Consider the following 17,669-nt stretch of genomic DNA (forward strand, 5'->3'; position numbering starts at 1 on the left):
CGTCATCGACCAGCAACCAACCAGAACTTTCGCTCAGACGAGCCCCCGGAACCCCCGTTCCCGGCACAAACGCAAGTAACAAGATCTCTCTTTACTTCGCTGAAACTGGTGCAAAATACTCCCTAAGTAGTTAAAAGCTAAGTCTCTGCTTTTGTGATTTTCTAAGGTTGCGATCTAAGAACTAGTTAAGATACTAGAACATTTGGGATTTTTTTCAACTCAGTAATTTCTCATCCCCGGAACTGTATGAGTGTGAATGTGTGTGTGTGTGTTCATTTGTGTTTAGTAGAGATTAGTTTTGTGTCTTAGAGTAGTCAATAAATCTTTGTTTCATCAAAAGAAGTGTCTTGAATTTTATGTTCACAAAAGTTCTATCTGTGTTTAGATCAAGCTACCTCAGCTTTAAAATTTCCTAACGTAATATTTTGGTTTATTTGTGATCTGGGCCAGGATCATAATATAAACCTTTTTGAGTTGATACAGTATACTGAATTGACAACTTCGCCGAACGAATGGTCAAGAAGCGTAATCTATTAACTTTGAATCAATTTAATCAAGTTCCGAATCTTTCGATTCGACTCATTATTTGAATCATTATAAATTTGAGCTAATTAATCCTACAATATATATATATATATATATATATATATATATAAACAAAGGGTAAGGGAGGCCCACTGTTTTAGACTTTGAAAACCCCTGGATTATTGCAACATAAAGTAACTTCAACAAGTTCAGATTTATTTCACATCTAAGTCAACCTTCTGTAAAGTAAAAAAAAAAAAAAAAAATCAGTAATATGTCCCAAAAAAAATTATAATAAAAATAAATAGCACAGATCAGTGTTTTGATTCTTGAACAGTTTAATCAATTATTTGGAACTCTGTGCTTTTGACATTCAAAAAAACAACAACAACAAAAGAACCTGATATTGTAAAAGAAACAGTAAAAGAAACAACATAATGAGGCAAAACCAAAAGTTGGGGACTGAAGAATCCCTGACTCCATTTGCTCTCTGAAACTGCGGTATGATTCACGGAGAGGCAAACAAAATGTGATGTCACAGGTGTTGGCCTCTAGGAAGATCGGTATTCGATAGTCCTCAGGATGTATAAACTGGATGGTTGGTTTGCAAGGGAAACCCAGAGGTGGTATTTTGTCTGCTCCAGAGGTGAAAATCAGTATTTGCTGTAAAGTCATGGGCCTGCTTCTCTCTAAGGAAAAATAAAAATATTGCTGGGATATAAATAATTGTGATAATATCACTAACCTAAAATTGAAGACTACTGGAAAGAAACTAATTCAATTTCAAAACCAAGAAAACTATTTTGGAAAAGTTGAGCAGGCTGTTACCAAGCAAATGAAATCAGCTTCTTCTTTACTGTCTGTACAAAACACAAATATTTCCATGAAAAAAATATTAATAAAGCTAAAAGTATATAGTAAATAATAATAAAGCTTCATGTTACAAAGGTTGTAGTATGTTTGTAGTAAAACTTACTTTTACAGATCAGATTTTGGTGGTAGTTTTTATTAAAGTTTTTCTTTTTCACACACAATAGAAACACGGCGACAAAGTTTCTGATACAAGACTAAAATAAACAAAATCTATGTTGTAGTCTATAGCATTACAATGTAAAAAAAGGTAGTTTTTACTGATGCAAGGTAAAGTAAAGTGCATCTCAGACTGATCTAAAAACTACAAAATATCAGATGCAATCATTAAGCAACAGCATAAGATACTTGACAAAAACTGTTGTAGTCTTGCATTACAATTCTAAAAACGTTTAAGTTTAAAAAGTTTTTACTGATACAATATGATAACAAATGTTCATGCATTTGTTATATAATTATTAAATAATAATTCAGCAAACATCTAATTATATATAATATAATTATTAAATCACTATTATTCAGTACTTATTAAATTGTTTAATAATGCATTTATTATTTACAATAAATAAATGACTAATGACTAATAAACGATTTATAGCAAATAATCGCATCCAAAATAAGTTTTTATTTACATATGTGTGCGTGCTGTGTATATTTATTATGTATAGGCCTATATAAATACGCTCATAGTTTATATTTTGAAAATATTTACATTTAATAGTTTGTATTATAGCCTGCTCCAAAAAAAGGGAACACTAAAATAACACATCCTAGATCTGAACGAATGAAATACTCTTATTAGATACTTTATTCTTTACATATTTGAATCAGCAGCATTAATTAGTTTTATGTGAATTTAATGGCAAGGTATAAAAACAGAAAATGTTTTGAATGTACTTTAACAAAATAGAGGAAAATACGATAGATTTGCAATGTTAATAACTTTAGATATGCATCATCAAATGGGTACGAAATTATATTCTTTAAATCAACATTTCTATGACATATTATTTTTGTGATTCTAGAGGGAAGTGCACTAATAGGACTTTTATTTTGTTCCGGTGATGTGACGTCATTAAGATGCGCTGCGCTCCTCATCTGTTTGTGATTCACCTGAAGAAAGGTTTGTGGTTTTAAAGTATAAACCAATGCAAACTGTTACATCAATTAAAGCGTTTTTACAAGCTATGTAAAATAAAGGCATCATTATTAAATATATAACGTTGCAATGCTTTATTTAGTGTTACTTAAAACATTAGCCTTCAGGAACAGAGAAGCTGTGTTCCGTTTTGGTTTCTATATCGTGAATCAATCGTGTGATGATAAGAAGTGATGAGAAAGACTCGGAATCGAATCATTTGAATCAAATCATTTGTGAAATGATTCAGTGATTCGATTCAGCTGCACGCGGACTACAAACACAAACGAGTTTAACGACAATCGAGAATGTTTTCATTAGATATGATTTACAAATAATTAAATACCATATATAAATCAAAATAGCCTAACGTTACCTAAAGATGAACCTTCTGGGTAATTTGTATTTTATACATTTTATAAATAAGTCTATTAACTGCCAGTACACTACTGAACTAGGAGCTGATTGAGACGCACACAGAGATAGAGTTTGCATTGATTTTTCTTTCTATTATTTTTTCTCATCTGACACAGGACAAAATATCCAAACGCACAGAAAAACTCCTGGACAATCAACAGAGATCCACTGAACACAATTATAAAGATGGTGTTTATTAAAGAGGAGAGTGAAGACATGAAGATTGAAGAAACATTCATAATCAAACATGAAGATACTGAGACACAAACAGGTTGGTTTTCATTCTCAAACCTGAAGTCACCAAAGAAATGAATGATATTTATGAATAATGTCACACAAGTGTAGAAATGTTTTGACATTGGACAGAAGCGTTGAGATCAAATACTAATGCTTAAAGTGCAGCGGAGAAGACCTTGCTTTTGACCCATGCTTTTAAGTTGTAACGATAATATGAAATTACCTTAAACAAATAATATATATATATATATATATATATATATATATATATATTTTTTTTTTTGTAACATTAAACCTAGTATCTATTTATCTGCTTCAAATATTAAAACCATTGATTTCTAGCACTTTGGCTAATTATGCAAAAGTACTAAGAAAATAATTTATTTTGCACAAAGCAAACTTTGACATGTGAGTAATCATGTTTGGATACTGCATGCTGTCTACATTTGTTCATTTAAAGTATTTGGTAAGCAAATGAACAAGTTAACACTTAAGCTACATCTGAATGAATCCACAATTGAAAACAGCCATTTTGTTTTAACTTTTTCTCTATCCACACTGAAACGTTAGAAAACATTAAATTTGCCTTACTGTGAATGCAGAAAAGCGTACAAATGGAACAGATGATACTTTTTCATGCAGGTCTTCAAGTAAGATCATTTCATACCAAAACCTTTTTTTTTTTTGTAGAACAAGACAATATAGGACTTACAGAAAAATAGGAGAAAACAGTCCTGTAAATATGAAGCAAGTCTGACAATAAAACAAAAAAAATGAGCCAAAACAAAAGCACAAACATTGAAGTTAAATTCTGATGTATTTATGTGAGGTGTAAGATTGTAATGTATAAGTTGTACACCTTTATATCTTGTTTATATATAAAGTTTTTTTTAAGGTAATACGGAGGAAGTGAGGAATAATTTAATTATTTAAGGTTAAGGTTATGAGTTTGCTTGAGTTGGGCTCAGGTTGTTGTTCTGTGGTGTTTCCCTGGCAGCGCTCCCTCACTCTCAAGGGTCTCCTATTCGCGTCTGGGTCCCCCTCTCATCTCTGAGAGTTAAGTCCTCTGCTCCATGGAGCTTTGTGTGGCAACCATACCAGGTGTATTAGACCTTTCCTAACTGGTCTCCCTGATGGCTGCCTCTGTCACAAAATGTTTTGTTTCATCATGTTGTTAGGCCGTCTTTGCCCCTCCCTGTTAGGGAGAGTCAAGGGAGACTCAAGAGTGCTTTCTAAATGGCCTATATGTCAAAATTAGTACTGTGGGGGAAAATATTTCTTTGATCCCCTGCTGATTTTGCATGTTTGCCCACTGACAAAGAAATTATCTGTCTGAAATTTTAATGGTAGGTTTATTTGAATGGTGAGAGACAGAATAACAACAAAAAATTCAGAAAAATTCACGGGGTTCGCTCTAGAGGTCGACCGATATGGTCAGCCGATGGCCGATATGTGCTGCCGATATTTTTTGCCCGATTTTTAGGGCCGATATCTTGAAGTTCTTCCCTTTATTTGCATGCTAAAATGTCACACTAATAATAAGTGGATGCACATCATTTCGAAACTTAACATCATGAATGAACCATCTTTCGGATCTTGATTTTGTGCACTGCACAGTATTATTATAAAAGATTCAACCAAAGTTAACCAAACAAATCTAACTGACCAAGTATCAAAGGTCCCACTTTACATTAGGTGACAACTATGTACTTTAAATTAATAATTTGGTACAGTGTACTTATTGTGTACATACATGTTTTTACATTGTATATATATATTTTTTTTTAGAAACCTATATGTAATTACATGTGTAATTAATTTCTGTAATTACCACTGTTGAACCAACCCTTACACCCTAACCCACCCTGAAACCTACTCATACCACCAAACCTGCCCCTAACCTTACCCATATCCCAATAGAAGCAAAAGTGTTTTGCAATGCAATATGACCACATTAAGTACATTGTACTTTAAGTACATAATAATTAAGTCCACCGAATATAAAGTGTCACCGTATTAAATATATAAAACAGATAATGGGTCATTGATGTATAAGGATTTTCAACAACAAGCAAATTTTAAAATGCAAAAACTATTAATATCTTTTGTATTTGTTCAAACAATAAGAATGTTAAATTCATATTAAACATTTAAATTAAGTAATTTTATTGTTTTTTTCAGCTTGATGAACTGGCCGCAGCCTTGAAAAATGTCATGTGGTGCGACCATGATTTATATTAAAATTAATTTATTCCCTTAACATTCTTAACATTTATCTTATATGTTCTCAGTAATTGAAGTGTTTAGAAACAACAAAGTAATTGCATTTCTTTTGTTTTTTTGTAAATAACGATTTCACATATTTGTTCTATAATTTCAGAATTGCTGCCTTAAATGTATTTAGCAGACTTAATTTTTTCTGTAAATTGCATAAAACTGATAAAAAAAGTTTAAAAAATACCATTTACTTCAGCATATTGTGGCAGTGATTCATATTTCAGCCACAGAAACTATATATATATATATATTATTATTCATTTTTATTTTTTATGTAATGCATGACACAAAGACCTTACATCTATTTAAAGAGATCTTATACAAAAATTTATGTATTTATGTATTTGCAGAACATGGCATTAAAATAAGTATTATTTTAACCCCATGTATTCTGGAATATTTCCCAATCTCGGCAGTTCAGTTTTGAGTAGTGGTAGAGTACCTTTTCTCTCTCTGTTTCTTTTTCTGTCTCTCTAGCATCTCACGTGACTTGATATATGGAATCTTTACCAAAAAAGCCATTTTCAAGTAATGAATCCAGAGGATGATGGTGAACATATAAGAGTGGATTTCAATGTTATAACATAAACAATGTGACAAGATAAATATCTATTAATTACGACAGCTGAATCAACCTCATTAAACAATTAGGTCCGATCAAACTATTCATTAACTATCAACTAATATGTGGATAGACGCTAGCATTTCATTCAGCAGTGAGACATATCATCCTGTTCATCCTTGTTCGATAACATTTCTCGACACTTCTTTTTTCTGCCGAATGCTATATGCCATTGCCCGCTTCGGATCTGTTCCTCTTCGTGGTCGCCAAGTTGTAGAGCCAAAAGACCATATTTCCTCGCCTCTTTCACCTGGTCCTCCATAAGGGCAATCGAGGGCGAGACCACAACCACCCGTGGGTTTTCACTAAGCCCCATAGCAAACTAATGTATTAAACTCTTGCCGTATCCAGGCGGTTTTCTATGAAAAGCCGAGTCTAACTCGTTCATTGTAGCGGCCAAAGCAGTTTCAAACAACTGTAGTCATCTTTCAATGTTTACTTAATGATTCCGGACGTCGCAGCGCTGTCGTCATAAGCTTAGCTTGCCTCTGGCCCGCCTACATCAGATACACCGATTTGATTGGTTTCCAGAACTGCTTACGTATTGCAGTAACATGCATCATTGCTTGATACAATTCAAATTGTGAATTGTATCGATACAGATGTTGTATTGATACTGAAATACAGATGTTTAAAAAATGACCCAGATTGCATAAACTCTATTCCAAATTAGACTGAAATAAAGTATGTTATGTATTTAACCCATTAATTGAATATACAATTAGAAGATCTGTCTATCTAGGACATATATCTATCTTGAAAAACACTCTGCAGTGGTCGCCCCACATGATATTTGGTCGCACCGCATGATGTTTTCAAATTCATTTAAAATTTACAGGCACATAACTGGCCACCTAAAAAAAGAAGCTAGCTTTTCCAAAAAATGCTTCTATGAAATATCTAATAAAAATATATATTTGAAGAGAAAACTTAATATTCATAGTTTTTTGAGGTCATACCACATGATATCCAAATGTGGTCACTACATAACAGCTGTTGCTTGCTGCTTCAGTTGCTCCTTGGCAGAATTGCAATATGATGCAACATCCTGTCCTTGAATGGATTTCAACATAAAAGTCCCAAAATGGTAGTTTCTTGATGGTCGCACCACATGATATTTTATAAAATGGAAACCATGGGACAAAGTTTGTTTGTATTTTGATGGAAATATAAATACAAATGCTTTGCAATTTTATACACAATAAGAAAACACTGCCAAAATCATGCCAAATAGTGCAGAAAATTCATTTTAATAAATTTTAGGTGATTTCAAAGATGTTTAGCAAAAAAAAAGTTATGGCGGACGGTCGCACCACATGATGTTTTGACACTTCGAATAACAAAAAAATTACAAATAACTTATGTTTTTAGAAAAATTAAAGTTTGTCCATATTTGGGAGAGGTACTTCTTACATATGGCATTTTTTTTTTTTTTTTGCATTTAAACCAATTTTTTAACAGAAAAAAATAAATCGGACAAAAAATGTAGGCGTCACGTCAATGACCCTAATATAAAAACTGTTAATCGTTTACATAAAAGTTTAAGAGCTGAGATTAAAATAAAAATAAAATTTTGAATAAAGAAATTTTAAATGACTTATATAACTGAGACGATCTGCCAACAGATGGCGGCAAGACACTGACTTAATTACTGAATCATATCAATCATTTGATTCATTCGAGCAGCTGATTCATTCCTGAATAAAGCAAATGACTCTCTTTATGAACTGGAAATTGAATCATTTCCCTAGATTTGTTTAAAAAACGCACGTTCATTCATAAACGAAACACCGCTGTGTTTAAATGGAGATGCACAGCGGCTCAGTTTTGACTTGTTTCAGAACACTTTTGATGACAAGAAAGTGCAAAATCTTACTTTTGACGACGAAATAAAGAAAAACATCAGGCAATAGTGTAATCTGCCTGCCACCCACCCGCACCTGATTCTCTGATTTAGCCAACCGCACACGATCGTCCTATTACAATTATTCTAATTCTTAGTTTTGCATGATGATTTGATGAATGAATGGATGGTTCATTTTAACAGCTGATCTTCACATCGCTGCACACTTACAGTATATAGGCTTAACCACTCGTGCTTTTAAGCCAAATCCATGCTGAAAAAGATAATGATTACTGGCATCTGGACGTGACCATATTTTTAAACTAGCAGTATCTGGGGTAGGGCTGGGCGCGGTATACCTTTTCATACCGAATACCGGTGTTTTTTTTTTTAATGATATTCATTTTTCATATACCCCAATACCGGTGAGTGTGTGCGTACGAAGCGCTGAAATTTCAAGAGGGGGTGTGTCTGCAGTGATGAGAGCAGAGATCGGCGCATTGTGCGCAGACAGTAGCTTTCAGTGAGAGAAAAACAATGGCTTTACGTTAGTGTTACGTCGCAATATTTTAAAGATATGTCTTTTCTATATACTGTATTTTTATTAATATTTATGTTTTAAAGCCAATGGATATCACACAAGCAACGTGGAAACTGATCAATATGTTAAAGTGAAAGTAAAAACTGACTTTCAGCATCTGATGTGCATTCTTTCAGACAATGAGAGACGATTATACTTCATATGCTGATATTAATTTAGTCCCTTAATATTTTTCTTGTGCCCCGAACATGGTGGGGAAAGGTTTGTGTAAGGTTTGTTTTTGAAAGTCTTAAATAAAGCTCTTAATTTTCATTGATGACTGCAGTGTTATTAGGGGGTTATGAAAGTCATGTGGGGACTGAAAGACAAGAATTGCGATGAAACTTCAAAAGGCTATCCATTGAATAAATATGAGCGCTGCACGTTTCAAAATCATTTGTTGCGCTACTTTGTATACTACCATTCTGATAGCGCCTCCTGCTGGAAGAGAAACGCGTAGACTTGTAAATGTGAACTTGTGAATAATGCACAATAAAGTGTTGTGTATTTTGACTGCAAATCATGAATTCGGATTTCTTCACCTCATTACAATTATGAGTGCCACTGTCACTTCTTTGTGAACAGCAGCATTTTGTGAGACCAATCAAACCTGGGTTAATACTAGTCCGGTCAATGTAAGCCAATATACTGCAGTAATTATTCTCTAATTTATTAGGAAATGTGGTTAACACCTAGTCATGCATGAAAAAAAAAAAATACCGTCATATACCGTGATACCGTATAATTTTGAAAAATACCGTGATATAAATTTTTGGTCATACCGCCCAGCTCTAATCTGCCACGGTCCTGACCACATAACTCAGGTTCAGATTTTAGAAAATGTAGTTAATGTTTACATCATTATTGATTTATCTCATCCATGCTCAACCCACCCACTAGTAAATAGAATGCATTTTTTTATTACCAGACCCGCAGATATAACCACCCTCCGTGCATCACTGTCTCCGAGCGGGGCGGAGTAATCGCAACGCTGCATTGTTTATTAGAGCCGCCGCGTTCTCCACCACAAATTCTCAGACTCGGATACAGGAAAAATAAAACAGAACTTATAACACTGGGGCTTATATGTTAGCAAACAAGCTGCTGATCGTTTTAGACTACAGTCTTTAAACTTAACTGCAAGTAAGCAAACCTTTAACTAGAGAGATGTGTGTGAACATACAGACAGTAAAAGTGGAGTGTAGAAATGGCAAGTGGGAGAGATAGGGAAAGCTGCCCCGAGTTAGAGGATGCGCCAGCGTCATATAAGGGGCCGTTCACATGTAGGGTATTTTGCGTGCTCAAGTTCGTTATTTCAAATGTGGATGCGCGTTATGCATGCTCATAATGGAAGTGACGCGTTTAGGTTTTTTTTCCAGGCGCATCTGCGCCGCATCGAGATAAAAACATTGCAACTTTTTTTTAGAATTCCGCAAGCGCACCGCAGGTCATATGACATGAACCAACCAATCATTTCTTTAAAAGACAGAGCTTAAAGAGTTCCTCTCTTTTTCTTTTAAAAGATAAGAGCTACACTGAAGTTGGCTCTTTGATAAATGCAAGTTAATACTGCAGTTCAATCTTTATGTGCAAAAAAGGCACATAAATTCCTATAGAGATAGTAATACCCATTCTCCTGTTATTGCCAAATAAATGAAAAGCATGCCATCAATGTCTTCTCTCTTGCTGTATCAAAATCTCTACTGGCTTTCCTCAGAGATGTTCCCAATAATGTGCTTAAAGTCAAGTCAAATTCAGTTTATGCATGATTACATGATATAAATTTTTTAATACTGTATCCTAAATTGTGGATTATTTAAGATGTATATCATATGCTGAAGTACATTTCTGGAGTGTTAAAGATTAAAAGAAAAAAATAACAACAAGAACCGTACAGAACCGAAAACCGTGACCCTAAAACCGAACCGTGGGTTTTGTGAACCGTGCCACCCCTATTATACATTGATATGCATTTTAATGAGCTGCATAACAGAACAGCTTTACTGACAAAATGTGCATTGCCCTAACTTTAATGTGTCTTTTTTCAAATCATTCCTTTGTTACCTTCGCTGTGTGTTTTGGGTCATTGTCATGCTGGAATACCCATCCACAATCCATTTTCAATTGTTCTCCCATTTAATGGTACATGTTCCAATCCATCATCCCTTTGATGCGGTGTAGTTGTCCAGTCCCCTTAGCAGAAAAACATTCCCAAAGCATGTTTCCACCTCCATGTTTAACTCCAAGGGTGTTCAGGTTATCACGCATACTTTTGGATTGAATATCCCGGTGTCATTATGTTGTTTTCTTTTATGACTGGATCCACCTTTTTGCTGAGTGCTTTGCCAGTAGTCCAATAAGGCAGTTACTGGATTGTTCTAGTTTTTCAGTTTGGTTGTATGCAAATTCCAGTCTTGACCAAAGTTCTTAAATTTTTTCATGTCGTGTAATCAGTTACGTCTAGGTTACGTAGGTAACCCTCATTCCCTGAAGGAGACGTTACATTGGGAAATCACTTGAAAGACCAATCATCTCTGAGCCAAAAGGCCAATGAACATTGCCGAGCGGTATTTGCCAAGACATTCCACCGTACATATGGTATATAAGATGAAGGCACGCACCACTAATTCGGGTTTTCGCTGAAGAGCCGGATCGAGCCGGCGACAGCGTGACACCAGGGACATGGCAGGGGAATGTCTAGTCGTTCCCCTTCAGTCGAATCACTTTGACGTTACATATGGGAACAGGCCATGGAATCCTCATCCTCCCTGATCTTGCACAGGGTCTGTGCAAGGAGGCTCACTGGGAAAAAAAGGCGTACTTGTGTCCCGGAGGCCAGCTGTGTGCCAGTGCGTCCCTGTTTAGGGGAGCCTCGTTGAGGGAGTGCAGCAATTGGCAGTGGGTGGATTTGCTGGAGGCAAACAGATTTATCTGGGTCTTGCCAAAATGGCTCCAAATCAGCTGGGCTATCTCAGGGTGGAGTCGCCACTCTCCAGGGTGGGTGGACTGCCGTGAGACCCTATCGGCTGCACGGTTGAATTCTTCTAGATCTATGTGAATGGCACGTAGCAGTTTCAGTCACGTCTGACTCCATAGGAGCAGATGGCCGGCGAGTTGTGACTTGCGACGGAAGCGGTGAGCACTGGTCGCAGTGCTGCCGATGCGAACAAGCACGTGTTTCTGCCGCAACGTCGGTCGGGAGCAACGAAGGGCTAGAAGCACAGGCAACAACTCGAGGCAATTGATATGCCACTGCAACCAAGGTCCTATCCAGGAGCCCGATGCTGCTTTCCCGTTGTACACGGCAATCCAACCTGTGGTGGACCACGGGTTGAATAGGCAGCAACACTGCGGTAAAACGCCAGTCCAGAGTGTGCCACGATGCCATGCCCATCTCGGGACTCTATCGTGCTGAAGCGGTTTCATGTGAAGCGAGCCCTGCGGCGTTATTGCGGTTGTAGCTGTCACGTGCCCCAGGAGCCTCTTTTTTAGAGGGACTGCTGTCTTGTGTCTGGATAGTTCAAGATGCTACAGCACTAACTGCGCACACCTGTTGGTGAGGTGGGCTGTCATGTTGACCGAGCCCAGCTCCATACCGAGAAAAGAGATCCTCTTCACAGTTTGCTCTTCCCTCGGTAGACCTGAAGGTCCAGATGGCTGAGGTGCCGAAGCACCAGGTCCCTCTGTTCACACAACAGATCTCGTGAGTGAGCTACTGTGAGAAGCCAGTTGACGAGATGGTTGAAAATTCGAACGCCCGTCTGCCAGAAAGGGGACAGGGCAGGCTCCACAGGTTTTAGTGTTAGTGATCAATGTATGCCTCAGTAAATTAATTTTTCCAGTGTACAGGTAGTTTGTTCTTATAGCTGTCAGTATGTAATAATAATCCACAGTATTGCTACAGTTTATAGAGTTAATACAGATAGTACAGTGAGTTCAGCTCTCTCAGTGACTGCATGCTGCCATGATGAATCTTGCCCTCTCAGTGTGATCTTGCGTTATTCAGAGACTGAAATATTTCACCATTCACCTCACTCTCAATCACCATTATATGTCTATCTCAGATGCAACTGCCCTGTTTTTTTGTCACAAATGGCAATCACAAGTAAAATATCTGTCACTTTTGACTGTTATATGAAGAGTGTACAAAATTACACATCTTTGGAAACAATGTAAAACGTGAATAGCACATAACAGGCGCAATACTGACATAAAAACAGATTTCTGTAGGTTTAATATGGATTACATGACTAAACATGCGTCACAATACCTACTTTTTTACAGTGCACTGAACAGCTGTCACAAAGCCTGTAGGCATGCGCAAAGCAACGTAGGAATAAATGCAAAGTCTTTAAAGGTGCCATAGAATGGAAAACTGTGTTTAGCTTGGTATAGTTGAATAATAATAGTTCAGTGTATGGACATGACATACCATGAGTCTCAAACACCACCATATCCTTCTCTTTATATAATTCTGGTGTTTGCAAAAGACCTCAATTCCAACAAAAACACAGACTTTTACGCAATAGTAGGGGTGTGCATTGGCACTGCCCTCATGATTCGATTCGATTCCAATTCACCAGGTAACGATTCGATTCAATTCGATTCTACGATGCATTGCGATGCATCAAAATTCTACTGCACACAAGGCAAATTTTTCATCAGTCATCAGGCAATACAAGCCGAAATGTGCCCAGATGTCCGCTTTCCAAGCTTTGGGCGCGTTTTTAATAACCCCTCTATCGCGGTCATCTCCCTCCGCCTCAGCCATCTTGCTCGTTGTTGTTGTTATTCCCCCGGAACCGGAAGTATTTGAAACTTCACAACTTTATTTTCCGCCAGAAAATAAACAGTGACATAATCGATTATGGCACTTTGCCGCATCGATGCTGAATCGTTCATGCCCCGCATCACCGAATCGATTATTGTTGACACCCCTACTCAATAGTCCCGATCGTTAATAGTTACGCCCCCAATGTTTGCATCGCCCAATCATCAGTAAAATAAGGTAAAATAAGGTTTTACTTACAAACGGAGAGATGAGTGCACTGATGGCAAATGATTAACAGATCCTAAGCATCACTAAAGCATCAAAACTTGCGTGGTAAGTCTACTTCGCTGCATTAAAACTTTACACAGAGCACATGTGATCACAGTAGTGAGATTAAAATGTCGCAGATTCAAAACGGCAGATTCAACAAACCGCATAAAAGCAGCTAGAGTTGAATAAATAAAGCAGCCGTAATTAAATATATATTTCCTCCATGTGTTTCCTCACAGCTGTGTGTAAAACAGCCAATCAGAGCAGAGCAGAGCTTCTTCATTATTATGCAGGAACCTTCCAAATAAGGCAATAACAGAGCATTTCGTTCTAGGGAAAATTCTAGGGTTGTAAATGGACTTGTATGGACTATGCCATATACCTTCTATGTAGATATCAGAGAACAATTTAAAATATTGTTTCAATGCATCCTGTGGCACCTTTAATAAAATCCTCAGGTAGGGTAACAGAAAGACAGGATGACTGGAACATACACGCACACAGTAGGTAACGTTAAAGCCGGACAGAGAAACTCAAAAATCAAACAAACTTACAAAGAGGTGCTAGTTACAAGGTGATGGGAATCATTGAGAACAAGCTAAACTTTAAGCCGGTACGACAGAGGACCAAGGTGGCGCCAGAGGGAGGGAGGAGCCCAACTGAGCCGGTGGGACGGAGCGATGAAATCCATGCAGGCGGGAAATCCATGTAGGCTGACAGTTAAGGGAACACAGGAAGTTCAATGTCTATATCCTCAGTAAAATAAATCAAACCTTGTTCCATCACTAGCTGTCCCAGGTCCAGTGTGTAGGAATGTGCAATATGAATGTGCAAAGTCTTTAATAAAATCCTCAGGCTGGGTAACAGACAGACAGGATGATTGGAACATACACGGAAACGGTAGGTAACGTTGAAGCCGGACAGAGAAACTCAAACAAATTTACAAAGGGGTGCTAGTTAGAATGACAGGTGATGGGAATGATGCAGGAAGAACCAAATATGGGCAATGGGAAAAACCAAAACATAAAGTCCAAAGGTGTGACAACAATGCTAAAAAGGGCACCTTTTTCAGTTATCCACTGTTTCAAAAAGCTCAGTTTTCCTTAACATAAATGCTATCTGGATGGATGGAAGGCCAAAACAGAGGCCTGTAAATGTAATAGTGCGGACCAGGCCTAAAAGTTAGACACATATCAAGGTGCACATATCAAGGCTTAATGTCGAGCTCTGGGGCTGTTTCAAAAAAGCTGGTCAGAAAACATTGTCCCAAACGAGACCTGAAATAATTTAACAAATCAATTAGGGTTGAAGTTGTACCATAAATGACCATTTAACTTAATATAATCTCACTAATTTGACCCAGGTTCAGTGAGTCAAGAGAATTTGATATGCAATCTTATTCTTAAAGCAGTTCTTAATGTCAATTATGGATCACATTGATTCTGTGTGTGTGTGTGTGTGTGTGTGTGCACTTTGATGGATTAAATGCAGAGCACAATTCACCATACTTGCCAATTGGCATGTTGCTTGACTTTCAATTGGTGCAAAATTTTTGCCTGTTTTCTTTTAAAGGAAGTTTAATTTTAGTATTTTTTATATCATGTTTCCAGAGGTGTAATTTATAACATTACTAATGTTTTTGACTGAAATATTTAAAATTGAAAGATTTTTTGAGAGATTAATGGCCGTTTTCCACCATTTCTCATCCTCTGACAGTCACTTGTGGTGTTTTCCATTCAAAAGCTCAAATGTAAAAGCCAACTTTTATGATTGGCTAACATAATTGCCCCCTTAATATAACCTCAGAAGGAATTATTGTGTGATGAATATTTCATCTGGTGGTTGAGTGGCCAACTTAATCTCTGTAGGGTACCAGCCTTCCTGAGATCAGGTTTGGACACCCTGGTATAGGATCTAGCATACATGCATTACATATCTACATGTTAATTGCTTTGTGCCATTAAACTGGGGTTAACTTTTATCTCTTTGTTTTTCCACCTTAGACCTAACAGCGCTGAAAGAAGAGAGGGAAGTACTGAATGAACCTGAAGAGAAAGATCAGTTTGAGAATCTTCATGATTTCGCACCTGCAGAAAAATCTTTTTGTTCCGTAGAGTCTAAAAAGACTTCTACACAAAGAAGAGCTCAAAAGAAAGGAACTATGAGTATTTTCACTTGCTGTCAGTGTGGAAAGAGTTTCAAACAACAAGAATACCTTAAGAGGCACATGAGAATTCACACTGAAGAGAAGCCTTACTCATGCAAACAGTGTGGAAAGAGTTTCAAACAACAAAGACACCTCAAAAGGCACATGGTAATTCACACTGAAGAGAAGCCTTACACATGCAAACAGTGTGGAAATAGTTTCAAACTACAAGCAAACCTTAAAAGGCACATTAGAGCTCACACTGGAGAGAAGCCCTACACGTGCCAACAGTGTGGAAAGAGTTTTACTCGTAAAGGATGCCTTAACATTCACATGATAATTCACACTGAAGAGAAGCCTTACACCTGCAAACAGTGTGGAAAGAGTTTCAAACTACAAGGATACCTTAAAAGGCACATGAGAATTCACACTGGAGAGAAGCCTTACATATGCCAACAGTGTGGAAAGAGTTTCACACGTAAAGAATGCCTTAACATTCACATGAGGATTCACATTGGAGAGAAGCCCTACACATGCAAACAGTGTGGAAAGAGTTTCAGTCAACGAGGAAGCCTTGAAAGTCACATAAAAAAGTGCAATAAAGAAAAGCTTTACAGATCCCCTCAGTCTGGTAAGAGTTTCAATGAAATTGGAAACCATAAAGTTCTCCAGAAAATTCACATTACAGGGAGCCTTTTTATCTGCCAACAGTGTGGGAAGAGTTTCACTAATAAAATATTACTTAACATTCACATGAGAGTTCACACTGGAGAGAAGCCTTACACATGCAAACAATGTGGAAAAAATTTCAGTCAAAAAGGAACCCTTGACAGGCACATAAAGATTCACAAAAGAGAGAAGTCTAACAGATCCCCTTAGCATAGACATAGTTTCAAACTAAATGGCTAGAATGGACAGTGCAACCACATTGTTGAATCCACAGTTTCAGTTGAGGTCAAAAGTTTACATCCCCCTTTCAGAATCTGCAGAATGTTCCCTTGTCAAAACAATCCTTAAGGATTCCAATAAGAATCCTATACAGGGCTCCTACAATGATATAAATTATAATTCACATTTAAAAGCAATGTCTTTTGTCCATGGTTCACTTTACAGTGCCAACTAGCTACAGCGGGGAAAATAAGTATTTGACATATCAGCATTTTTATCAGTAAGGGTATTTCTAAGTGGGCTATTAACACAACATTTCCACCAGATGTAGCCATCAAGCCAAATATTGAATTCATACAAAGAAATCAGAACATTTAAGTATACAAGTTGAGTCATAATAAATAAAGTCAAATGACACAGGGAATAAGTATTGAACACACTTTGTAGAAAAGCCTTTGTTGGTGATTACAGCTTCTAGACGCCTCTTGATGGAGAGACCAGTCGTTTGCATTGCTCAGGAGTGATTCTGGCCCATTCTTCCACACAAACGCTCTTTAAATCTTGAAGGTTCCTTGGGCCTCTTTTTTGAACTTTGATCTTCAGTTCTCTCCATAGATTTTCTATGGGATTTAGGTCAGGTGATTGACTGGGCCATTCAAGCAACTTGATTTTCTTTCTTTGAAACCACTTCATTGTTTCCTTTGCCTTGTGTTTGGGATCATTGTCTTGCTGAAATGTCCACCCTCTTTTCATTTTCAGCTTTCTAATAAATGGCAGCAGATTTTTATCCAGAATGTCCCGGTACATTTCTCCATTCATCCTGCCTTTAATAATATGAAGTCTGCCAGTACCCCTTGCTGAAATACAGCCCCAAACTATGATGCTTCCATCCCCAAACTTAACTGTTGGTATGGTGTTCTCGGGGTAGCGGGCAGTGCCATGTCTTCTCCAAACATAGTGTGTAGAATGACTGCCAAAAAGTTAAATTTTGCTTTCATCTGACCATACTATAGTCTCCCAATAATCCACAAACTCCTCGGACAGGGATCTTACATGGAGCACCTGATCGTGGCCGGTTTATGGTA

General features: G+C 37.1%; 1 protein-coding gene across 1 annotated transcript in view; it reads left to right on the forward strand.

Moving 5' to 3' along the window:
• The first annotated feature begins 3,075 nt into the window (after nucleotides 1–3,075).
• LOC141284452 (uncharacterized) overlaps nucleotides 3,076–17,669 on the forward strand; it is a 256,898-nt gene continuing 242,304 nt past the window's right edge. The window contains exons 1-2 of the mRNA XM_073817423.1: nucleotides 3,076–3,221; nucleotides 15,554–16,529. Coding sequence (XP_073673524.1) covers nucleotides 3,137–3,221; nucleotides 15,554–16,529 — 1,061 coding nt within the window. The 5' untranslated portion in view covers nucleotides 3,076–3,136. The remainder of the gene's footprint in view (nucleotides 3,222–15,553; nucleotides 16,530–17,669) is intronic.

The sequence above is a fragment of the Garra rufa genome, chromosome 14 (genome assembly GCF_049309525.1).
Source record: "Garra rufa chromosome 14, GarRuf1.0, whole genome shotgun sequence".
Lineage (NCBI taxonomy): Eukaryota > Metazoa > Chordata > Actinopteri > Cypriniformes > Cyprinidae > Garra > Garra rufa.